Below are 27,190 nucleotides of genomic sequence, written 5' to 3'. Positions count from 1 at the left end.
AATTGTGGGTCCCATTTTGTTGCTTCTTCAACTATCGAGTAATTTTGTTCTACTGGAAATATTGATCACTGTAATAGATTGTAGAGGCTACGGATTCTATTATCTCCCTCTGAAGAGTGTTGATTTTTGTTCTAGAAGGAGTTAACTTTGCTGAACTCAAACTCCAAACTCTGTCTCCTCTGTGCTGGAGAGGAGTTGAATCTCTTCTCAGTTCTTTCAGCCTGTCAGCTGTTTTCTACCAGGGTCCTTGGAGTTTCCCTCACACAAACACAGTTTAGGGAGCAGCCAACTGTATTTGGGTCAAGTTTACACATAGATTTTGAGACTCCTTCCTATGCAACCCCCTCTTTTCCACGATTTCCCCCTTCACTTTACAGTCTTGCTAATAGTCCTGAACTCTGTCCTCTGACTCCTCAAACTAGTAAAACTGCAGCTTTCTCGTTTTAGGGAGTGGTATTAGGAAAAAAGGTACAGAAACACAAATATAACATAGTGATGTTTCCCTGTTTCAAGGACTAATTCTCTTGTTTCTGCCTGCTTTTAGTCATTCATTCTCTAGTGCCTTCAAGTAGTTGGTTTTTATTCATATTTAGTCCAGTTTTAATAACAGTTATCTGTAGCATCATCATCAATACTGGAAATGCCAATTAGGTTTTTAAATCTGATATTTTTATTAAATATAAAGATTATTTTGCCCCTCTATGCCCTGACATATTCATCTCTCCTAATCCATACACAGAGCAGACCACACAGTCTCTCTGAATTATTACTTCCATTTCTGAAGAAATTTCTCTATGGCATAATGAAAATAATGTGGCCTTTGAAATCAAGAAATTATTTATCAACTGTATGAACTTGGAGAGATTATTTACCCCTTTGTGCTTCTCCACTTGTATTATGAAAATGGTCATTTAAATCTCACAGGGTTGTTAGAAATATTAATTACTTATGTCACAAAGCATATAGTAAGTGTTAAAAAGAAAATAAAAACTTTTGGTTCCTTTCCCTTAGACCTCTTCCTCCATCCCAGTAGTGGATATGGTAGAAGGAATTCCTAACACACAACCACCTTTTTCTATAATAGTTACTTTAATATTCCATTAACTTTAATGTTCCATTAGTAACATTTAATTAAGTTTACTTTATAAGGAGGAAAGAACGAGAGAGAGAGAAAAAATCCCATTTTATGAACAAGCATGCACTAGAAGCAGGGACTGTTGAAGGAGACACTGAACACAGGGAGGATTCATTCCCCCACCATATCTCTGGGCAACCAAGTGTGAAAGCAGGAAGACATACAGCAATGCAAAAAGCGTTATCATCACAGAATTTCTCTATGTGTGAATGAGAAAGTCTTTCCATGGATATGATAAATATATAATATATCACAGTAATCTTATAAGCAAAACTGCTAAGAAAAGGCAAACTTGAAAAGGTAAATTCAAAAAATTTTAAAGCTTAAATATGTATTTAATGAATTTTTAAAAAATTTACTGTGCTTTTCCTGTTTCTAAAAAGTTTGTTTCTTGAAAAGAAACGAACACGTTGGAATTGTACAGGACTATATCTTGTAAATTTTATAATTAATGTCTTTATCTGAGTCATTACTTCAAATGTTATCTAACAAAGGACTGAAGATGAGTCTTATGAATCAATATAAGAGAATGCCTTCAGATTGCCACAATTCACAATCACTGTTCTTTAAATATAGATATGCTGTCACCTAATCACATCATCTACCCAATTCATATTTTTCCATCTTATCTCAGGTATATAACAGAAGTCATATATTTCACTAATGTCCAGCTGCACCATTTTTACAGAACTTGAGCTGTTTCCAGTACTCTATTACAGAGGCATAATCAGGGGTCAGTTGTTCTAAGTGGTTTTCTTAGAGCTGCTCCAAGGAAATCAAAGTGGAGACAAGGCTCCAACAAACAGGGTGGAACTGAGGGGAAACTGGCTGTTCTAGGAAAATAAGAGTCAGAACTGATAATTATAAGACTCATATGATTCCATAATCACACAGGGCTAAGATGATATATACTCAGCTTACACCACTAACAGTAAGCTGAAGAAGAGCCACAGCAAAACTGACATACTTAAATAATGATTCAGTACATCTTACTAACATAATACTTTTATGTTATTGATTGTTTTAGAAGTTAACACAGTAGTGTCTATAAATATGATCATCTTTCTACATCTATAAGCAATGGAGAAGAAAAGAGGCCTTCTCTTGGGTTTCTTAGGTCTACACTAGTGCAAACCAGAGGTTAGCAGCATTATTCTATAAAGAACCAGATAGTAAATATTTAATCTTGCAGGCCACACAGTCTCTGTTGTCATTGCTCAACTCTTATTATAGCATGACAGCACCACAGACAATAGGTTAATTGAATAGATATGGCTGTGTTACAATGCCAATTTATTTACAAAACCAGGTGGTGGGCTAGATTCGGTCTATGGGCTGTTTCCTGACCACTAGGTAAACAATGAGAGGTAAGTATCTAGTGCAAAATGATACTAAATAATGTCTTGAACGCATTCCCAATTTTCAAATGATGAGGAAAAAATACATGGATCAGTGCAATTCTGTTTTCCTATGTTAATAATATAGAAATCACAATTTCATATTCCACGAACTCAATATATAGTTGAACCAATTTTTCTATGTATCATCACAACCTGAGAATTACTTACCTGTGCATAATCGCCAAAAGGTGGAGAATAAGCAATGCACTTTTCCAATGTGTGTTGTGATTCATTTCCCTGAGAGATTACATCCAGAATGCTGCTTGCAATTGCAGTCTTATGAAGAGTGGTTTTACTTGCAGGGGCTAAAGGCAGAATCGACAAGTTTATTTACTTTATTAAAAATTTATTTGTTCAGGTTATTTTAAATAAATTATTATAAACATTTTTAACATAAATTATATTTTATTATAAATTATAACAGCTTATTATCAAACACAACAAAATTTTAGTTTACCAATATATAACTAAACAGATATATTTTCCCCCTGGGAAAATACAGTATATGATACTGTCTCATTCATTTGAAACAACTTAAAATGGACACTTGTTCTATGGGTAAATAATTTTGGTGGAAAGGTTAAAAAACATACATGTCTGGCTGGGCACAGTGGCTCATGCCTGTAATTCCAGCACTTTGAGAGGCTACAGTGGGAGGATCACTTGAGCCCAGGAGTTCAAGACTGGCTTGGTGAAACCCCATCTGTACAAAAAATACTAAAAATAGAAAAACTAGCCAGGAATGGTGGTACATGAGTGTAATCCCAGCTACTTGGGAGGCTGAGACATAAGAATTGCTTAAACCCAGGAGGCCGAGGTTGCAGTGAGCAGAGATGGAGCCACTGCACTGCCTGGGTGACAGAGCAAGACTCTGTCTCACACAAAAAAATAATAATAATAAGCTGGACATGGTGACACATGCCTGTAGTCCCAGCTACTCAGGAGGCTGAGGCAGGAGGATCACTTGGAGGCGGAGGCTGTAGTAAGCCAAGATCACACCACAGCACTCCTGCCTGGGAGACAGAGTGAGACCTTGTCTCAAAAAACAAAACAAAACAAAAAAAAAACAAAACAAAATATGTGTGTGTGTATGTGTTCTCTAAAACAAGGCATACAAAATGTAAACTAATCACTTATTAATGCGATAATTATCACCATCAACTTTTAGACCAGATTAATACATAACAGGTATACTAGAAGTGCATTTACATTTTTTTCCAGCTCAAAAAAATTACAAATTAACGTTTGGTTTCAAGGATATTTCATAAAATACAGAGGATGTATATTAAAAATGAAATCCATCTTTCACCTCTTTTCATATAATACTATTCTTCCCAGAGGAAATAGTTTAGCATTTACTTTTTCAGTTTTACTTCATGCATTTACACACTCAAGTATATAGATGTAAGGATATATAACTTAAACATAAATGGAATCATTTTATGTGTATATTTGCCAAAATATGCTTTAGAGTTCATGTTATATCCGTATACATAGATATCCCTCAAATATTAAAAAAACAGTTGCGCAGTATTCAATTTTATGATAAACTATTTAAGCATTCCCCTATTAACAATTATTAAGTATTTTCCAGTTTTCCACTATTTACAATCAATGTTGCAGTGAACACCCTTGTGCCTGGAGCACATCGCCTTTGTGATTTTCTCTTAAAACAGTATTTGAATGAATAGTTGATTTACAGTAATTGAAGGCTTGAGGGGGGTCCTCCAAAAAGCAAGTGAGAATTCAACTCCCATCAATTACTGGTAACGCATACATTTTGGGAGTATCCAAATACTCAAGATATATTGGATTACTTATAGGTTTAAACTTCTGGTTAAGAAAAATGATTGTATATGAGTTGTGATGTTTTCCTTAAATAAAATATCATGTATTTTTAGTGTCTTAGTTTTAATTATTCTTTCAATTTAAAGAATAATGTAGGCTTTAACTTGGTCAATAGGTATTATTTGCTTCCACTAAGTCAAAAATTAAAGTAAAACTTACTATAAAAAGTATTCGATAAAACTCCACAACAAGAATACTGAGCCCCCACTTACATGATAAGCACATGCTGGGCAACACACTTGCCAAATTCAAGTATGGATTTTTACTGAGCCGAATTTCTTTTGGTGGTTCTCCCAAGAGTGAAGTCTGATTCTTAGAGGCAGCCTATTTAACAAAAACAAGCAGGGGGTACTTACTGAGAGGTACCTGAAAATAAAAGTGAAGAATATAGAAATACTTATTTTCAATACATCTAGTGTACTTACAAAATATTTAAGGATGTTGACTAAAATTATCATATTTCACCTGCTATTAGTTGTTCAAATAGGTTTTTTAAAAACTATGCTAGAGCCATAGAACTTCAGAACTAAAAGAGAATGAAAGGACATCTTGTACAACATTCTCACTTGAATCAGGAAGGAATTCATCTTCACAAGAAAAATCAAATTCCATATCTCTTTTCCAGAAATACTAATATATATATTTATGTGTATATGTGTGTGTGTGTGTGTATGTGTATATATATATATATGAGATGGAGACTCACTCTATTGCCCAGGCTGGAGTGTAATGGTGCAATCTTGGCTCACTGAAACCTCCACCTCCCAGGTTCAAGGAATTCTCCTGCCTCAGCCTCCTGAGTAGCTAGGATTACAGACACACAACACCATGCCTGGCTAATTTTTTTGTATTTTTAGTAGAGATGGGGTTTCACCATGTTGGCCAGGCTGGTCTCAAACTCCTGACCTTCATGATACCCTTGCCTTGGACTCCCAAAGTGCTGGGATTACAGGCATGAGCCATCATGCCCGGCCTGTTATCAATATTTTTATTTAGATTTTTATTTTATATTTTATGACCAAATAACAAAAGCAAAGTTTTTAACCTCTGGTACTAAAAATAATATCAAACAAAATTAATGAGTTTAATACACTCCAACTCCACATTTAGATAGTGCTAGAAACACACATTTCTTGAAAATGTGTATCAGTATATTTTTATGTAATTAGTTAGGTGTAACGATTCTAGTACAGTTGACCCTTGAAACAACATGGGGGTTAGGGATGCCAACCCACTACACAGTGGAAAATCTGTATAACCCTTAACTACCCAAAAAATGAACTACTCATAGCTTACCAATAGCAAACAATCAATACACAGTTTGTATGTTACATGTATTATATACTGTATTTTTACAATAAAGGTGGAGAAAAGAAAATGAGAAAACCATAAAGAAGAGAAAATACATTTACAGTATTATAGTGTTTATCAAGATGAATAATTATGTCTTCTGTTTACAAGATGGATCTGTCTGAAATGCTGGACAACAGCAGCTGCAGACCTCAATCTGTGGTACAGTCAAGCAATTTGACTTTTTCTTATGATGTCATGACACTGCTTCTTGAGCACTTCTAGTATCACTAGTGGCATTTTGTACAGATTCCAGGATGTTATTCAAGGTTTGTGGTATTGCACTAAACATGATGAAAAATATGCAAGCATTATCAGACATCACTTTTTACCGCAATAATTAATTTACTGGAGAGATGAATGGCATACATGGAGATGATTAGCAACACATAGCATTTTAAATGGCTACTCTCGACACTTGAGCTCACTGCAATAGGAACAGGAGGTAGCTACAAAATTATCACAGTAGTACAGTATATACTACAGTTAATACTGCAGTATATATTGCAGTTATGATTTGATGCTGCATCTTTATGTTGGTTTACGTTTCACTTGACTGCAAATGGTGCCATTTATGGTCTGTAAGTATGTATGTTACTTTTGACAAATTTTACCTTTTTTTTTTTTTGAGACGGATTCTTGCTTTGTCACCCAGTCTGGAGTGCAGTGGTGCCATCTCAGCTCACTGCAACCTCTGCTTCCTGGGTTCAAGCGATTCTTGAGCAGCTGGGACTACAGGTGTGTGCCACCACACCCAGCTAATTTTTGTATTTTTAGTAGAGATAGGGTTTCACCATATTGGCAAGGCTGGTCTTGAACTCCTGACCTTGTGGTTCACCCGCCTCAGCCTCCCAAAGTGCTGGGATTACAGGCATCAGCCACTGCGCCCGGCCAAATTTTAACTTTTTAATATTAGGTTTGTGTGTATGTTATCGTAGTAAATTAAAAAATAAACTAATATCTACATATATTTTATGCATTTGTGACATACATATCATTTTCAATATTTCTAGGCTATGGGGTTCATTTGTGATTTTTTTCAAATTTCCAAAAAATCTTCCACTATATTTATTGGAAAATACCCAAGTATAAGTGGACCTGTGCAGTTAAAATCCGTGTTGTTCTAGGGTCAACTGTATATAGAAAACTCCTAAAAACTAAACAATGACAACAAAAATGAACCTGATTTAAAATGGGCAAAAACTTTAATAGACATTTCTCCAAAGAAAATATACAGATGACCAATAAGCACACACAAAAATACTCAACATCACTAATCATTAGGGAAATGCAAATCAAAACCACAACGAGATACCACCTCACACCTATTAGGCTGGCTGTGACTATGAACTGAATGCTTGTCTCCCCAGAATTCGTATGTTGAAATCCTAAGCCTCAATAGGATGGTCTTAGAAGGTGAGGCCTTTGGGGGGTAATGAGGTCATGAAAGTAGAGCCCTCAAGAGTGGGATCAGTGCTCTTATAAGAAGAGACATGAAAGGGCTTGCTCCAGCTGTGTACCATGTAAAAATGGAATGAAGAGACAGTCATCTGCAAACCAGGAACAGTATCCTCATCAGATGCTGAATTTGCTGGCACCTTCTCTTAGAATTCCCAGCCTCTCAAACTGTGAGAAACAAATGTTTGTTGTCTAAACCACCCAGTCTATAGTATTTTTGTTACAGACAGCTAAAACAGAAACAACTGTTGGCGAGGATATTGGAAAATGAGAATCCCTGTGCACTGCTGGCGGGAATGTAAAATGGTGCAGCTGCTGTGGAAAATAGGATGACAGTTCCAGCAAAAATTACACATGCATTATGATATAATCCAGAAATTCCAATTCTGGGTATATACCCCCAAAGAACTGAAAGCAGGGACTCAGATACTGATGTTCACAGCAGCATTATTTACAATAAACAAAAGGTAGAAACAACCCACACATCCATGGATGGCTGAATTAAAACATGGCATATGTGCGCAATGGAATATTATTAGGCCATAGAAAAGAAGGAAATTCAGATACATGCTACAACATGGATGATCCTTGAAAACATTATGCCAAGTGAAGTAAGCCACACAGAGAAGGACAAATGGACACGTATTTTGTCACCTAGGTACCTAGAATAGCCAAATTCATAAAGACAAAAAGTAGAAACAGTGGTTACCTGGGCTAGTGGAAGGGGGAAATGAAGAGTTATTATTTAATGGGTACAGGTTTCAGTATGAGATGATGAAAAGGTTTTGGAGATGAAGAGCAACAATGTTGCACAACAATGTGAATGTACTTAATCCCACAGCACTCTACACTTAAACATGCTTAAAACGGCAAATTTTATGTTATGCATATTTTACCACAGTAAACAGAAACTGTGAGTGCCATGCCTGTCTTCCTGAATAAAATTCTCAAAGGTTGTGGAGTTGGAGTCCAAATCTCTCCTTTTTTTTTTTTTTTTTTTTAGCACTAGAGGTGATTCTGGAAACAAAAAGGTAGACTTAAGACTTATTGGTCAACACAATATTAAAGATGCAGGTCTAACCATCTAAAGCAAATTTTTTCAGCCAAGTCTAAAATCTCATGATTAGAAAACACTGAGGTTACCTGGTGCAACTCCTACTGACAGAAAGAGGAATAATTTCTATTAACACAACATCCTTTACAGATGCTCGCCTGGGATCTGCTTAATTGCTTTTGGTGATATGGCATTCACGTCTCTGTGAAACAGTTAAACTTTCTCTTTGCTTAAAAGCTTGAATTGTTCTTTCTTATATTAAGCCTAAATCTGCTTTATTGTATGTTATAGTTAATAGCTAGTTCTGCTCACTGGAGGTACAAGCAATACCGTATGACTACTCTTTGAATAGGTTTAACAATGTCTATGTTTGGTTGTCCCTTTCCAGGTTCCATATATTCATTTCCCCTGAATTATTCTTCACAGGACTCATTTTCCAGAACCTGCCCCCATTTTGGCTGTCCTCTTGTAGACAGGCTCATTTGCCCATTATGTGAATCACAGTTCTTCTAAAGACTCATGATGCTTTCAATGAATTAAAGATTGCAAAGAGATACGAAGTATTCATATATGAATTTTATTTGTGTAATTTCCCTCAGTAACCCAAGAAATGAATACTGCAGATAAATTTTTAAAATTCATTCTATAAAGAATTGCCACTTGCGTGCAGTGGCTCACACTGGTAACACCAGCACTTTGGGAGGCCGAGGTGGGCAGATCACCTGAGCTCAGGAGTTCGAGGCCAGCCTGGCCAACATGGTGAAACCTCATCTCTACTAAAAATACAAAAATTAGCCGGGCATGGTGATGGCATGCACATGTAATTCCAGCTACTTGGGAGGGTGGCAGGGAACCACTTAAACCCAGGAGGCAGAGGTTGCAGTGAGCCAAGGTCGCGCTGCTGCACTCCAGCCTGGGTGACAGAGTGAAACTCGGTCTCAAAAAAAACCAAAAGAATTGCCTTAGCTTTCTCAAAGTACAATTGCAGTGCATTCTAGTCATACCTCTTGTTATGACTAGGTAACACTAAAGTGTCTTACAAATTCAGTACTATTATTTTGACTTCTGAATACAAGAAACTACATCAGTTTTTCTCCTTACAAACTACTTATGCCTAAGTTTTATACCACTTACGAACCAAAGTATTTTAGGGTAAAAATATAATAAAAATTAGATGTACTTTAGTCAACCTACTTATTATAACATTTACAAATATCAGTGGTATATAAATCAATACAATGATTGGGTAAAAACTTCCAGAATTAAAAGAAAGACCAGATTCATTTGAACAAATCAGAGCTTAACAGCTGGTTTTAATATTTTTCAGATAAAATTGGTTCTGCCTTTAAATATTAAAATACTTTGATTGGCTATAGAATACATATTTTAGAAAAAAGTATATTTTAAAGAACAGCATTACTATGTACTTAGCCTTATAAATAACATTATTTTGTTCTTACAAGGAATAAAGAATCCACATTTAAATTATTTATGAGACATAACTCATTTTACACAAATATATTTACACATCTGTGTGCACACACTGTTTTCTTACCCCTGAACTTATCTCTGTGCCTTTTGGCTGGCTTTGCTGCTGTTTATGGTGTCCCGCATGCAAGCTTCCAGCAGCAAGGTTTGGAAAGCTCTGAAGATAAGGCTGCGACCCTGAGAAATTTCCTTCTGCCATTCCTACCATGGCTGGCTGTTTCTCCTGAGTATTACTGTGCCCTGGCCCAGCCTGTCCAGCAATGTGCTGATTTGCAAAGAATGGTAACATGCCCATTCCAGCTGTTATCGTTGTTTGAGTTGGAATCAGGCTAGTTGCTGTAGCAAACCACAAATGCAAAAAGCTTTTAGTTAGAAAATATTTATTCACAATAGTCCTTTTGATTTTGTTAAGTTATGAGCAAAATGCAGAGAAACCAATTCTGTACCTGTTAGATAACAGCAAAAGGTAAGGTTAGAGTTGTTAATTAGAAGTTTCCTTTATGGAAAAAAAACAAAAACCTACCTACAATGGTAATGATGCTCTTATTTTCAGCAATTTTCAGGGTAACCTCAATGATATAACATTTTTAAGTTTTAAAATTCTACATATAATTTTTAATTACCTATTGTTAAAGTTGAGAGCAAAGTTTGTGTAATTTTTGGCATTTAAGATATATTAGTGCTTTTTTAAATGCCTAGTCATTGCAATTTAACTGCTTCCGTAACTCAAGGAAATAATTAAATTTTAAGTTTAAAAAGTTATCTGAAATTAAAATTCAATAAAGTTTGATTAAATCCAATAATAAATTTGGTTAGCTGACTTCCATCAGCTCATAAGAGCTAATAATACATATTATATCACAGCTATCAAGTTCAGTGTTGTCATACTGAAAACTTGAAATCAGTCACAGAGTATTCACATGTAGAAATGCACAAATGCTACAAATCAAGACCTTTTTTCAATCTAGAGAGACGACTGTTAAACACTTATCAGAATATCACTGGTTTCTTTTTTTAAATCCACATTTAAAAATAAATACTATATTTAATACACGAAAGTTTTATGTTTTTATTTATAGAAAATAACAAGAAATTCTGGAATAAATAAAAGGGTTTTTTTTGGTTTATTTTTGAGTCAGGGTCTCACTCCCATTGCCAAGGCTGGCATGCAGTGGCACAATCATGGCTCACTGCAGCCTCGACTTCCTAGGCTTAGGTGATTCTCCCACCTCAGCCTCCTGAGTAGCTGGGACCACAGGCATGTGCCACCATGCCTGGCTAATTTTTTTGTATTTCAGTAGAGGCGGGGTTTTGTCATGTTGCCCAGGCTGGCAAATAAAAGTTTTAATAGGAAAATTCTGAACTATACCACTTTTTAAAAAATTCATAGGTCAAAATTAAATGGAAAAAGCTAATTGACAACTAAGTCAGATTTACCATCTTACAAATTTACTAAACAAATTTCTTCAATTATTTTTAGTAATATTCATTTAGAGATGGATACTTTGGTTCCCCTAAGTTTTAACAATATAGTTATTTGGACACTGACTTTTCAGTGTTCTTAAAGCAGCATATACTAAAGCAAATAGTTTATTATTTAATCTAACACAAATAATACACATTTAAATAAGCTTTTAGACATAGAAAATTTAATTTTTTGGAAAGACATACCCCATCATGTCACAAAATTTCTTTACTGGCTTAACTTCAGTCCAGTCAATTTCAACAGTCAGAACTAAGTTATTTGACCACTGGACAAAAGGTTCAGTAAGCTACTCGTATTTAATTGACTTTTTTTTTTTTTAATTACTGGTGGCCCTTCTGTTTTTACTCAGCATGCACACTTCTAAGCAAATTTCAACTAAGCTTCAAACTGAAAATGCCTTTCAAAATGACATTCAAATAAGAAGGCTTAGTATAACACCCTCCTCCTGTTTTCGTACCAAAACACTTTTTGTTTGCCATGTTTTTAGAAGCACATAATATACAGATTAGTTTTCTTTGACTACTGATTTAGAGGTTATATTTTTTAAATAATACAAATAATCAAACTTTAAATTAATAAATACTAGATTTTTAAAAACAAAAGTGAAGGGTTTCTTATCCAGGCAACAATTAAATGGATCCGTATGTGCTGTCAGCCCAGTGAGCAGCATATCAGTCTCAAATGGATCTGTGTCTTTACCTTGAACTGCTAAGAACCTGCATAAAATATTAAAGAATATCCAACAGGGAAAGTCTTATCTTAGCACGGAAGCAAGTCCATCAGTAACTTACCCATATTAAAAACAGAAAAGCCAAGACGGTTCTCAAAATTTTAAACAACTAAATAAAACTCAAATTTGACCTCCCTGTAAATAAAAGTAGAACATTGGTAAACTATCTTTAAATCTCAAACCTGACTGTTTACTGACTTCTCAGTAAATACACATCATTTACTTTTATGTGCTTCTCCATGATGATGTCCCAACTCCTTTTTCAATGGAAGCACTGACCCTATCCCTAGTGCAGTCTGAAGTACCACAGCTGGGGGCTCTCCAAGTAAGCCTGGTTTCTACAAAAGAAGAAAAAAAAGTAAGATTTTGCCCATGGCCATAAGATATAACCTTAAAAAAGCTACACATGTGAACATTTGTAAACAACCTGATCCACAGCCTGATTCTAGAAAAGAAATAAACTGATTTTTTTTTTTTTGAGACGAAGTTTCGCTCTTGTTACCCAGGCTGGAGTGCAATGGCGCAATCTCGGCTCACCGCAACCTCCGCCTCCTGGGTTCAGGCAATTCTCCTGCCTCAGTCTCCTGAGTAGCTGGGATTACAGGCATGTGCCACCATGTCCAGCTAATTTTTTGTGTTTTTAGTAGAGACGGGGTTTCACCATGTTGACCAGGATGGTCTTGATCTTTTGACCTCGTGATCCACCCGCCTCGGCCTCCCAAAGTGCTGGGATTACAGGCATGAGCCACCGTGCCCGGCCAGAAATGAACTGATTTTAAGAGAAAAAAATGATACCATACTTACATTATTAGTATGAATATTCTCAAACTTCATTAATTGCTGTTGTGCCAGTGGTATATGAGAAAGATTCTGAAGGAATAAATTAGAAGTATTACCCATAACTGAGCTCTGTGAAAATGATAAAGCATTGTTAGTTTAGTCTTGAAAAGCTACTTGTTGTATAACCCAATTCATTTTAAAATTCAATTCTCCAGTCGATCTGAGTAAAAGTAATTGCTTCTAAACACAATATTTCACTTTCCAACTTATCAGGCAAAGCTAATTATTTCTGTTAATAGTATACAAAAAGGGGCCATGCAGTCATGAAATAAATTCTATATTCTTTCACCCTTCTTCCCCGCCTCTCACCCCTTTTTGGTTTCAATGACAGTGACATTCTATTCATTCATTCATTTATTTATTCACTTAATCATTCAACAAAGATTTATTGAGCCCTTTTTTCTTTTTTGAGACGGAGTTTCGCTCTTGTTACCCAGTCTGGAGTGCAATGGCACAATCTCGGCTCACCGCAACCTCCGCCTCCTGGGTTCAGGCAATTCTCCTGCCTCAGCCTCCCGAGTAGCTGGGATTACAGGCACGCGCCACCATGCTCAGCTAATTTTTTGTATTTTTAGTAGAGACAGGGTTTCACCATGTTGACCAGGATGGTCTCGATCTGTTGACCTCGTGATCCACCCACCTCGGCCTCCAAAAGTGCTGGGATTACAGGTGTGAGCCACTGTGCCTGGCCCGATATATTGAGCACTTTCTATGTGCCAGGCACTGTGCTACTTAGTGAGAAATACAATAAGATCTGCCCTCATAGATCTTAAAATTCCCTAAGGAAGGGAGCCATTAGTTAATCAAAAAACGTATGATTACACATGGTGATCACATGAAGGAAAAATACAGGGGGCTATGAGAATAGTGAAGGAATTTTATTTAGCCTGGAAGATTCAAGGAAGGTTTTTTTGGAGGAACTAATTCCTGTACTGTGATCTGAAGGCTGTAGTTGAAATCTTGGGAGAATTAGGTGATGATGGGGTGGAAGTATTCCAGGAAGGAGGAGCAGCAGAAGCAAAGACCAAAGGAAGAGAAAACAAGGTCCTTCGAGGACCAAAGCCAGACTGTTGTAGTGAGACAGTGATGTGCACTGAGTTGAGAGGCAGGAGGGGCCAGCTCAAATGTATGGGCCTTAAATACACAATCAGCATTTTTGTCTTTCTCTTAAAACACAGTGAATATTATCAATACTCTGAACTTACCCTCTCATATCACTCTTCACTCCTGAATGTAATTAACTGTTTAATATGTTTTCCCTACTGTTTGAAATTATATAATAACATAGACTTGAAATGTCACATTCCACATCATAGCCTCAATGATGACCACAACATCTAATACACATATGTCAGATACTGAAAATACATTGAGTGAATGAATGAATAAAAACTCTATAATGTATCACCAAGTCCTGTGTTAAATTCTAAAGATGAAAAATAAAAGCTGGATTTAGGACCAGACATTCATTCATTCAACTTACATTAAACATCTATTACATATTGTTTGATTTGCAATTATGATTCTATATTCTTAAACAGCACCTGAAATTAATGAGTAATGTTTACCTCTAATATTATGGATATTTAAATCTATAAACACACATTTAAAATACTTATCTAAAAAGGTAGGAACCATATACTCTATTCTCACAGGGTTTTTTTTATAATATTCATTAAATTTTAAGAATTAAGCATTACTGTTCATTTATATTTTCTTTCTAGAAAGATTTTTTTGAGTTAAGACCACATAAGAAGCTCTGTTTTGAACAACTGATTTATTATCTAGAAAAAATGTAACACTTTCCTTCTTAATGCCATACAAATTGGAATCAATAATACTTATTGTGGTATATAATTAAACTGCTTTGATTAGCTTAACTGAATTTGATGTACTCATTATGATTTTACATAGCTATATTTATTAAAGATTTTCTTTAAAAGCAAAAGACTCATTTAATTTCTTGAGAACTTTAAGTGTTAAGAACAAACAAAATATTCACTCCAATTTTTTTTTTAGACAACAGAGTCTCACTCTGTTGCCCAGGCTGAAGTGCAGTGACACAATCAGCCCACTGCAATCTCTGCCATGCTGCCCACCCCGCCCTGGGTTCAAGAGATTCTACTGTCTCAGCCTCCTGAGTAGCTGGATCTACAGGTTTGCGGGACCATGCCGAGCTAACTTTTGTATTGTTAGTAGAGATGAGGTTTCACCATATTGGCTAGGATGGTCTCAATCTCTTGACCTTGTGATCTGCTCACCTTGGCCTCCCAAAGTGCTGAGATTACAGGTGTGTGCCACCAGGCCCAGCCCAAATATTTAATGCTTCAGTACTCAATGTTATCTACCTACCTGATGTGCTTTATTCAAATGTAAAAATGCGGGAGAGATAGATGGATTCATCAGATGTGGCAAGCTGTGAGGTGTTCCAAGAGCTGCTTTGAGAAAATAAAAGTAAAAACTTTTATATATGGAATTAAAAATTTTAAAAAACAAGCTTCAAAAGGGTAAATGAATATTTCTTAAACTATTAACAAATCCACTGAAAGTTCAATGATACAGTGACCTTGTCATTCGTCAAAAGTGATAGGTATCTTTCCCTGAGATTCAACCCTGGAATTTGTTTTAAAATTCAAAAGCCTTCTGTCATAATTGTAAAATTCCACACCTAGGCTTAATCTTCTCTAGAATTTAGTGCAACAAAATATGTCCACCTTTTAATAAGCACAATACTCACTGAATTCATGTTACTCAGCTTTTTTTAGTTATTTCAGGGATTTTTGGCAGAGGGTAGGAGTAGGGGACAAGATAGAATCCTTGTTCTTAAAAAGCTTACACAAAATCCAACTGAGAAGACAATACATGTACACAAAAATATTTACATAATAAAATTAAAAGAAACTGCAAAATTGTACACAGAGATAAAAGGAATAAATGGTAACAATACTCATAATCAAGTCTAAGAGTCTAAATGTCAGAGTACATTTCACAAGGGATGCTTTCAGAATGGAAAGCTGGAGAGAGAAAAAAATTATGTTTCAAGAACTATGGTAGTACATCTGTTATATAATTCTAGTCTCATCAGTTGTTTGTTTTTTTTTTTTTTCTGTAATTTAGACTAACTCTGCTTATTCCTGTGAACCAACCAGTAATCTGGCTGTTGCTGAGAAGAAACAAGAGGAATGGTTAATGCAAAAGTCTGGATCAATATTCTAATCCTGGACATGTAGTGGAATCAGCTAGCAACCCCCTATCAGCTTGGTTTCCAACAGTTGCCCAGTTCATGGAAAGCCTTTTGATTTAGTTTACTTGGGATAATATTGCTTATTTTGCTCTACTGTTGTGGAATATATTGCTGTTATACTCTTTGTGTAGAAATGTAGGTTAAGCTTACTCAATGTTTTCTCTCTTTTTAAGAAAGAAATTGAGGATAGAGTCATGCTCTGTCACTCAGGCTGGAGTGGAGTGGCATGATCTCAGCTTACTCTGCAACCTCCACCTCCAGGGTTCAAGCGATTATTCTGCCTCAGCCTCCCAAGTAGCTGGGTAGGCGCACGCTAACACACCCAGCTAATTTTTTTATTTGTATAGAGACAGGGTTTCACCATATTGGCCAGGCTGGTCTTGAACTCCTGACCTCAAGATCCGCCTGCCTCAGCCTCCCAAAATGCTGGGATTACAGGTGTGAGCCACTGTACCCAGCCCTGAATGTTTTCTTAAATCAAACATTTATTAATCTTCCAGATATCACCTTTTGTTGGAACTCAAGGGTTACGAATGGCCCTCAATATACTGATACTTTCTAACTGAGCTCCTCTCTACTCTGAATATGAGAGACCCTAATTGGCAGAATATCATAGTCCCTATTCAGCTCTCAAGAAGTTATAGAAGATGGATCTTCATCCCTTTACAATCCTTAGGATTAAGGGTTCTCTTACAAAAGGGAGGGGGATGTGTCCAAGGTGTGTGAACCAGAGTGCCTCCATCTTGAATAGAAGCTAGGTAAAATAAGGCTGAGACCTGCTGAGCATTCCCAGTAAGTTAAGCATTCTAAGTCACAGGATGGGACAGGAAGTTAGAGCAACGTACAGGTCATAAAGGCCTTGCTAATAAAACAGACTGCAATAAAGAAGCTAGCTAGGAGACAGAGGATCCAAGATGGCCTATTAGGAGCAGCTCAGGATTGCAGCTCCCATGAAAGTGCAGAGGGTGAGTGGACGCCACAGTTCCAGATGGATTTTTATTGCCCACAGACCAGGAGATTCCCAGGTGGAGAAGCCCCATGGGTCACCAGTGCAGCAGGTCTCCGTTCAAAATACACAGGTCTGGGCACCATTTTAGCTGGCAATTGGAGCTCCTGGGAGGCAGAGTGGCCCCTTCAACTGATAAAAAGGGCACTGAAACTGGGAACCAGGCCAGGAGATTCCCAGGCAAAAAAGCACCAGGAATCCCCACCCGGCTGTTTCAGCCCACGTGGTGGGTTGCCGCATGGGAAATCACAGAGATCCCAGCACCTTTTCAACAGGCGACTGGAATGCCTGGGAGACAGAGTTGCCCATTCAACTGATAAAAAAAGAGATTGAAACAGGGAGCCTGGCCAGGAGATTCCCAGGTGAAAAAGCACCATGAATCTCCAGCACGGCTGTTTCAGCCTGCACAGGGGGTCACAGCTGGACGCCCTTTCAACAGGCGACTGGAACACCTGGGAGACAGAGTTGCCCATTCAACCGAAAAAAAAGGGGACTGAAACAGGGAGCCAGGCCAGGAGACTCCTGGGCAAAAAAGTGCCACGAGCCCCTAGTGAGGCTGTTTCAGCCAGCACAGTAGGTTTCTGCACAAAATCTCACACAAATCTAGGCGCCTTATCAATTGGTGACTGAAACGCCTGGGAGACAGAGTCGCCAATTCAGCTGAAAAAAAGGGGGCTGAAACAGGGAGCTAGGCCAAGAGACTCCTGGTGAAAAAGCACCACGAGTTTCCAGCAGCTGTTTCAGCCAGCAGAGAGGGCCTACCCACAAGAAATCACACAAATCTGGGTGCTGTTTCAACTGGTGACTGGGATGCCTGGGAGACATAGTCGCCTGTTCAACTGAAAACAAAAAACAAAACAGGAGTCTGAGGCAGGGAGCCAGGTGATCAGGCTCAGCCAGTCCCAACCCCACAAAAAGCAGCAATCTGAAATGCTCTGGATTGAGAGTTTCACAGCAAGCACAGCTGAACCCGGGAAGGTCCAGCTCTGTGGGGGAGGGGCGTTCGCTGTTATTGAGGCAGTCCACCACTACTGAAGTAGTCCACCATTGCTGAGGCAGCCCCCCTTTACTGAGGCAGCACGTCCTTACAGAGGTGGGCTGCCATTGCCAAGGCAGTTCTAACTATACCCCTATAAATAGGAAGCAGGGAACTTCACATGGCAGCTGGGCAGAGCTCACAGCAGCTCAGCAAAGCCTCTACAGGCAGACTGTGACTAGGCTGCCTCCTCGCTGGGCAGGGCAGCCCTGAAAAAAGGCAGCAGCACAACAGAAACTTATAAATAAATCCCTAACTCCCTGGGACAGAGCACCTGGGGGGAAAAATGCGGTTATGAGTTCTGCTGAAGCAGACTTAAACGTACCTGCTCAGGAGCTCTGAATAGGACAATGGAGCTCACAGGTCAGCACTTGAGCTCCTATAAAGGACAGACTGTCTCCTCAAGCAGCTCCCTGACCCCCATATATCCAAAGAGTCACTTCATAAAGGAGAGCTCACACTGATATCTGGCAGGTATCCTTCTGGGACAAAGATAGCAGAAGAAACTAGCAGCAACCCTTACTGTTCAGCAGCCACTGCAGGTGATACCCAAGCAAGCAGGAGTGGACCTCAGCAGTCCTACAGCAGAGGGGCCTGACTGTTAGAAGGAAAACTAAGGAACAGAAAGAAATAACTTAATCATCAACAACCTGGACGTTCACTCAGAGACCCCATCTGAAAGACAACAACTAAAAATATGGGAAGAAACTAGCACACAAAGGATGAAAACACCCAAAACCAGAATGCCTATCCTCCGACAAGGGATCACTCCTCACCAGCAAGGGAACAAGGCTGGATGGAGAATGAGTGTGATGAATTGACAGAAACAGGCTTCAGAAGGTGGGTAATAAGAAACTTCTCTGAGCTAAAAGAACATGTTTTAACCCAATGCAAGGAAACTAAGAACTTGAAAAAAGGTTTGACGAAATGCTAACAAGAATAAATAGCTTAGAGAGGAAGATAAGTGAACTGATGGAGCTAAAAAACAACACGAGAACTTCGTGAAACATATACAAGTTTCAACATCCAAACTGACCAAGAAGAAAAAACGATATCAGAGGTGAAGATCAACTCAATGAAATAAAATGAGAAGGCAATATTAGAGAAAAAAGAGTAAAACAAAATGAAAAGAATCTCCAAGAAATATGGGACTATGTGAAAAGACCTAATCTACATTTGATAGGTGTACCTGAATGTGACAGAGAGAATGAATCCAAGCTGGAAAATACTCTTCAGGATATTATCCAGGAAAACTTCCCCAACCTAGCAAGGCAGGCCAATATTCAAGTCCAGGAAATACAGACAACACCACAAAGATATTCCTCAAGAAGAGCAACCCCAAGGCACATAATCGTCAGATTCACCAGGGTTGAAATGAAGGAGAAAATGCTAAGGGCAGCCAGAGAGAAAGGTCAAATTACCCACATATGGAAGCCCATCAGACTCACAGTGGATCTCTCAGCAGAAACCCTAAAAGCCAGAAGAGAGTGGGGGGCCAATATTCAACATCCTTAAAGAAAAGAACTTTAAACCCATAATTTCATATCCAGCCAAACTAAGTTTCATAAGCAAAGGAGAAACAAAATCCTTTGTGAACAAGCAAGTACTCAGAGATTTCATCACCAGCAGGCCTGCTTTACAAGAGTTCCTGACAGAAGCACTAAACATAGAAAGGAAAAACCAGTACCAACCACTCCAAAAATGTACCAAATGGTAAAGAGCATCGACACAATGAAGAAACTGCCTAAACTAATGGGCAAAAGAGCCAGCTAGAATCAAAATGGTAGGATCAAATTCACAGATAACAATATTAACCCTAAATGTAAATGGGCTAAATGCCCAAATCAAAAGACACAGACTGTCAAATTGGCTAAAAAGCAAAACCTATTGGTGTGCTGTATCCAGGAAACCCATCTCACATGCAAGGATACACAAAGGCTCAAAATAAAGGGATGGAGGAAGATTTACCAAGCAAATGGAGAGCAAAAAAAAGCAGGAGTTGCAATTCTCATCTCGGATAAAATAGACTTTAAAACAACAAAGATCAAAAGAGACAAAGAAGGATATTATATAATGGTAAGAGGATCAGTGCAACAAGAAGAGCTAACAATCCTAAATATATACGCACCCAATACAAGAGCACCCACATACATAAAGCAAGTTCTTTTTTTTTTTTTAAGATGGAGTTTCGCTCTTGTTACCCAGGCTGGAGTGCAATGGCGCAATCTTGGCTCACCTCAACCTCCGCCTCCTGGGTTCAGGCAATTCTCCTACCTCAGCCTCCTGAGTAGCTGGGATTACAGGCATGCACCACCATGCCCAGCTAATTTTTAGACTCCCACACAATTATAGTGGGAAACTTTAACACCCCACTGTCAATATTAGATCAACGAGACAAAAAATTAACAAGGATATCCAGAACTTGAACTCAGACTCGGACCAAGCAAACCTAGTAGACATTTACAGAACTCTCCACTCCAAATCCACAGAATATACATTCTTCTCAGCATCACATCATACCTACTCTAAAATTGACCACATAATTGGAAGTAAATCCCTCCTCAGCAAATGCAAAAGAACGGAAATCATAACAAACAGTCTCTCAGACCACAGTGCAATCAAGTTAGAACTCAGAATTCAGAAACTAACTCAGAATCACACAGCTTCATGGAAACTGAACAACTGGCTCTTGAATGTTGACTGGATAAACAATGAAATGAGGGGAGAGGACTCAAGATGGCGCTGTGAGAACAACCCAGGATTGGAGCTCTCGTTGAATCCGCAAAGAGGTGAGTCCGAGCTGCATTTTTAGACTGATCTTTGTTGCCCACAGAACGGGGAAACTCCCAAGTATAGAAAAGACACGGGACGCCAGGCAGTAAGTCTGCCTGGCGAAGCCGGCAGCCGGGGCGGCGGCGGCCGGCCCTACCCAGCAATCCCCACAGGGCGCGCTTGTCCAGGTGCCCTGTTGAACCGGCAACCTGAGACTTGAGAGGGCTGGACTTGAGACTGAACGAGACTTGGACAGTAGGCCAGCCCAGGGGACTGCAGGGACAGAGCGTTCGGGATACCCAGTGGGACGAACAAAACCGCGATTTCAAACTATCCCGAGCAGACGGTCCGAGACGCTCTGTGGGGGAGGGGCGTCCACCACTACCGAGGCAACCCGCCCCAACTGAGATACACGCCCACTGCTGACGCAGCCAGCCGTTGCCGAGGCAACCCGTCCCTACTGAGATACACGCCCACTGTGGACACAGCCTCCCGTTGCCAAGGCAACCCGTACCTACTGAGATACACGCCCACTGCTGACACAGCCTGCCGTTGCCGAGGCAACACGCTACAACGAAGAGACACCGCCGCAGGGCGTGGCGGAGACCACAGCAGAGCCTGCAGGAACAGGGCGAATCACACAACAGCAGGGCGGAGTCTCAGCAGGCAAACAGTGGCTAGTCTGCCTCCTAGCTGGGCAGGACACCTCAAAGAACATCGAAAAATAAAGCCCGAACCCCCCAACACAGAGCATTTGAGAAAAAAAGGGTTTTTTTTAATGAGCTCTGTTGCAGCAGAATCAAACATAGCAGCCTAACAGCCCTGAATGAACAACAGAGCTCACAGCTCAGAAATTGAGCTCCTAAAAAGAACAGACTGTCTCCTCAAGCAGCTCCCTGACCCCTCTATATCCAAAAGACTGACATTTGGCAGGCATCATCCTGGGACAAAGATAGCAGAAAAAGAAACGGGTAGCATCCCTCGCTGTGCCACAGCTGCTAGAGGTGCACCCCAGACAAGCAGGGCCTAGAGTGGACCTCAGCAGTCGTACAGAGAAGGGGCTAGGCTGCTAGAAGGAAAACCAAGTAACAGAAATACTTCATCATCAACAATCTGGGTGTCCACTCAGAGACCCAATAGAAAAGTCAGCAACTATGCAGACGACAAGCGGATAAACCCACAAAGATGGGAAGAAACCAGCAAAAAAAGGAGGAAAACACCCGAAACCAGAACACCTCACCTCCTAGAAAGGACCAAAACTCCTCACCAGCAAGAGAACAAAGCTGGACGGAGAATGACTGTGATGAAATGACAGAATTAGACTTCAGAAGGTGGATAATGAGAAACTTTTGTGAGCTAAAAGAACATGTATTAAATCAATGCAAAGAAACTAAGGAACTTAAAAAAAGATATGAGGAAATGATAACAAGAATGGATACCTTAGAGAGGAATATGAATGAATTAAAGGAGCTGAAAAACACAATACGAGAACTTCGCGAAGCATGCACAAGTTTCAATAGATGAATTGACCAAGCAGAAGAAAGAGTATCTGAAGTCGAAGACCAACTCAATGAAATTAAACGAGAAACCAAGATTAGAGAAAAAAGCGCAAAAAGGAATTAACGAAGTCTCCAAGAAATGTGGGACTATGTGAAAAGACCTAACCTACGTTTGATAGGTGTACCAGAAGGGGACGAAGAGAATGAATCCAAGCTGGAAAATACTCTTCAGGACATCATCCAGGAAAATTTCCCCCACCTAGCAAGACAGGCCAACACTCAAATGCAGGAAATACAGAGAACACCACAAAGATATTCTGCAAGAAGAGCAACCCCAAGGCACACAATCATCAGATTCAACAAGGTTGAAATAAAGGAGAAAATACTAAGGGCAGCCAGAGAGAAAGGTCGAGTTACCCACAAAGGGAAGCCCATCAGACTCACAGCAGATCTCTCGGTAGAAACTCTACAAGCCAGAAGAGAGTGGGGGCCAATATTCAACATTCTTAAAGAAAAGAACTTTCAACCCAGAATTTCATATCCAGCCAAACTGAGCTTCAGAAGTGAAGGAAAAATAAAATCCTGTGCGAACAAGCAAGTACTCAGAGATTTTGTCACCACCAGGCCTGCTTTACAAGAGCTCCTAAAAGAGGCACTAAACATAGAAAGGAACAACCAGTACCAGCCATTCCAAAATCACACTAAATGCTAAAGAGCATCAACATAATGAAGAATCTACAACAACTAACAGGCAAAACAGCCACTTAGCATCAAAATGGCAGTATCAAATTCACACATAACAATATTAACCCTAAATGTAAATGGACTAAATGTACCAATCAAAAGAAACAGACTGGCAAATTGGATAAAAATCCAAAACCCATCAGTGTGCTGTATCCAGGTAACCCATCTCACATGCAAGGATACACAAAGGCTCAAAATAAAGGGATGGAGGAAGATTTACCAAGCAAATGGAGAGCAAAAAAAAGCAGGAGTTGCAATTCTCATCTCTGATAAAATAGACTTTAAAGCAACAAAGATCAAAAGAGACAAAGAAGGCCATTACATAATGGTAAAAGGATCAATAAAACAAGAAGAGCTAACGATCCTAAACATATATGGACCCAATGCAGGAGCACCCAGATACATAAGGCAAGTTCTTAATGACTTACAAAGAGACTTAGACTCCCACACAATAATAGCGGGAGACTTTAACACTCCACTGTCAATATTAGACAGATCAACCAGACAGAAAATCAACAAGGATATCCAGGGCTTGAACTCAGACCTGGAGCAAGCAAACCTGATAGACATTTACAGAACTCTCCACCCAAAATCCACAGAATATACATTCTTCTCAGCACCACATCACACCTACTCTAAAATTGACCACATAATTGGAAGTAAAGCACTGCTCAACAAATGCAAAACAACTGAAATCATAACAAACAGTCTCTCAGACCATAGTGCAATCAAGTTAGAACTCAGAATACAGAAACCAACCCAGAACCGCACAGCTTCATGGAAACTGAACAACTGGCTCTTGAATGTTGACTGGGTAAACAATGAAATGAAGGCAGAAATAAAGAAGTTTGGCAACAAAAGCCAAAATAGACAAATGGGACCTAATCAAACTCCACAGCATCTGCACGGCAAAAGAAACAGTCACTAGAGTGGATCGGCAACCAACAGAATGGGAAAAAATTTTTGCAGTCTACCCATCTGACAAAGGGCTGATATCCAGAATTTACAAAGAACTCAAACGGATTTACAGGAAAAAAACAAACAAGCCCATTCAAAAGTGGGCAAAGGATATGAACAGATACTTTACGAAAGAAGACATATATGAGGCCAACAATCATATGAAAAAATGCTCATCGTCACTGATCATCAGAGAGATGCAAATCAAAACCACATTGAGATACCATCTCACGCCAGTTAGAATGGCGATCATTAAAAAATCTGGAGACAACAGATGCTGGAGAGGATGTGGAGAAAAAGGAACACTTTTACACTGTTGGTGGGAGTGTAAATTAGTTCAACCATTGTGGAAGACAGTGTGGCGATTCCTCAAGGCCTTAGAAATAGAAATCCCATTTGACCCAGCAATCCCATTACTGGGTATATATCCAAAAGACTATAAATCGTTCTACTATAAGGACACATGTACACGAATGTTCATTGCAGCACTGTTTACAATAGCAAAGACCTGGAATCAACCAAAATGCCCATTGATAATAGACTGGATTGGAAAAATGTGGCACATATACACCATGGAATATTATGCAGCAATCAGAAATGATGAGTTTGTGTCGTTTGTAGGGACATGGATGAATCTGGAGAACGTCATCCTCAGCAAACTGACACAAGAACAGAAAATGAAACACCGCATATTCTCACTCATAGGCGGGTGATGAAAAATGAGAACACATGGACACAGAAAGGGGAGTTCTAAACACTGGGGTCTATTGGGGGGAAAAGGGGAGGGCCAGTGGGAGGGGGAGGTAGAAAGGGATAGCCTGGGGAGAAATGCCAAATGTGGGTGAAGCGGAGAAGGAAAGAAAAGCACACTGCCATGTGTGTTCCTACGCAACTGTCTTGCATGCTCTGCTCATGTACCCCAAAACCTAAAATCCAATAAAAAATTTAAAAAACAAAACAGAAAAAAAAAAACAATGAAATGAAGGCAAAAATAAAGATGTTCTTCGAAACCAAGGAGAATGAAGACATAACACACCAGAATCTCTGGGACACATTTAAAGCAGTGTCTAGAGGAAAATATATAGCAATAAATGCCCACATGAGAAGCAAGGAAAGATGTAAAATTGACATCCTATCGACAAAATTGAAAGAGCTTGATGAGCAAGATCAAAAAAACTCAAAACCTAGCAGAAGACAAGAAATAACTAAGATCAGAGCAGAACTGAAGGAGACAGAGACACAAAAAGCCCTTCAAAAATCAATAAATCCAGGAGGTGGTTTGTTGAAAAGATCAACAAAATAGACCACTAGCCAGATTAATAAAAGGGAAAAGAGAGAATAATCAAATAGATGCAATAAAAAATGATAAAGGGATATCACCACAGATTTCACAGAAATACAAACCATCATCGGAGATTATTACAAACAACTCTATACACATAAACTAGTTAACCTGGACGAAATGGATAAATTCCAGGACACTTGCATCCTCCCAAGCCTAAACCAGGAAGAAGTCAAAACCCTGAATAGACCAATAACAAGGGCTGAAGTTGCGGCAGCAATTAATGGCCTACCAACCAAAAAAAGCCCAGGTCTGGATGGGTCCACAACCAAATTCCACCAGACATGCAAAGAGGAGCTGGTACCATTCCTTATGAAACTATTCCAAACAATGCGAAAAGAGGGAATCCATCCCAAATCATTCTATGAGACCAACATCATCCTGATACCAAAACCTGGCAGAGACTCAACAAGAAAACTTCAGGCCAATATCCATGAGGAACATAGATGAAAAAATCTTCAATAAAATACTGGCAAACAGATTGCACCAGCACAGCAAAAAGCTTATCCACCATGATCCAATAGGCTTCATCCTGGGGATGCAAGCCTGGTTCAACATATGCAAGTCTATAAACGTAATTCACCACATAAACAACCAAAGACATAAACAACGGGATTATAGCAATAGAAGCAGAGAAGGCCTCTGAAAAAATTCAACAACGCTTTATGCTAAAAACTCTTAATAAACTAGGTATTGATGGAACATATCTCAAAACAGTAAAAGCTATTTACGACAAACCCACAGCCAATATCATACTGAATGGGCAAAAACTGGAAGCATTCCCTTTGAAATCTGGCACTAGACAAGGATGCCCTCTCTCACCACTCCTATTTAATATAGTATTGGAAATTCTAGCCAGAGCAATCAGGCAAGAAAAAGAAATAAAGGGTATTCAATTAGGAGGGAAGAAGTCAAATTGTTTCTATTTGCAGACAACGTGATTGTATATTTAGAAGACCCCATCATCTCAGCCCCAAATCTCCTGAAACTGATAAGCAACTTCAGCAAAGTCTCAGACTACAAAATCAATGTGCAAAAATCACAAGCATTCCTATACACCAATAACAGACTTAAAGAAAGCCAAATTAAAAATGAACTGCCATTCACAATTTTTACAGAGAGAATACAATACCCAGGAAGACAACTAACAAAGAACGTAAAGGACCTCTTCATGGAGAACTACAAACCACTGCTCAAGGAAATAGGACAGAAACAGATAGAGAAACATTCCATTCTCATGGTTAGGAAGAATCAATATTGTGAAAATGGCCATACTGCCCAAAGTAATTTACAGATTCAACACTATCCCCACCAAGCTACCAATGACCTTCTGCCCAGAACTGGATAAAACCCCCTTAAACTTCATATGGAACCAAAAGAGAGCCCACATAGCCAAGTCAATTCTAAGCAAAAAGAACAAAGCTGATATTTTGAACCCCAATTCAAAATATCAAAACATTGGGTTAGTTTTCACCTAATCTTAGAAGAAAAAGAGTCATAAGGGCTTGAACTAAGGTGGTATCATTGATATTATAGAACAGACATGGCTAAGCCATTTTGCAACTTTTGTTCATTTCTGACTTGCAAAGCAACTTTGTACACATCATCTCTTTGTATCCCCCCAATAAACCTTAGAGGCTAAGACCTGTGTAGTAGACTTCAAACTACACTACAAGGCTACAGCAATCAAAACAGCATGATACTGGTACTAAAACAGAGATATAGACCAATGGAACAGCACAGAGGCCTCAGAGGCAATGCCACACATCTACAACCATCTGATCTTTGACAAACCTGACAA

At 38.8% G+C, this 27,190-nt stretch overlaps 1 protein-coding gene across 4 annotated transcripts in view; it reads right to left on the bottom strand.

Moving 5' to 3' along the window:
- Positions 1–27,190, bottom strand: part of RAVER2 (ribonucleoprotein, PTB binding 2) — a 117,605-nt gene that overhangs the window by 22,456 nt on the left and 67,959 nt on the right. Inside the window, exons 6-11 of one of the 4 annotated variants that reach the window (XM_009001401.5) lie at positions 15,142–15,227; positions 12,754–12,858; positions 12,173–12,287; positions 9,801–10,069; positions 4,596–4,707; positions 2,704–2,840 (exon numbers count right to left, since the gene is read on the bottom strand). In XM_009001401.5, the coding sequence (XP_008999649.4) occupies positions 2,704–2,840; positions 4,596–4,707; positions 9,801–10,069; positions 12,173–12,287; positions 12,754–12,858; positions 15,142–15,227 (824 nt within the window). The remainder of the gene's footprint in view (positions 1–2,703; positions 2,841–4,595; positions 4,708–9,800; positions 10,070–12,172; positions 12,288–12,753; positions 12,859–15,141; positions 15,228–27,190) is intronic. The other 3 variants (XM_009001403.5, XM_009001402.5, XM_035251740.3) reach the window with 3 other exon arrangements.

The sequence above is a fragment of the Callithrix jacchus genome, chromosome 7 (genome assembly GCF_049354715.1).
Source record: "Callithrix jacchus isolate 240 chromosome 7, calJac240_pri, whole genome shotgun sequence".
Taxonomy (NCBI): Eukaryota; Metazoa; Chordata; class Mammalia; order Primates; family Cebidae; genus Callithrix; species Callithrix jacchus.
This window is presented reverse-complemented; position numbering and strand designations above follow the sequence as displayed.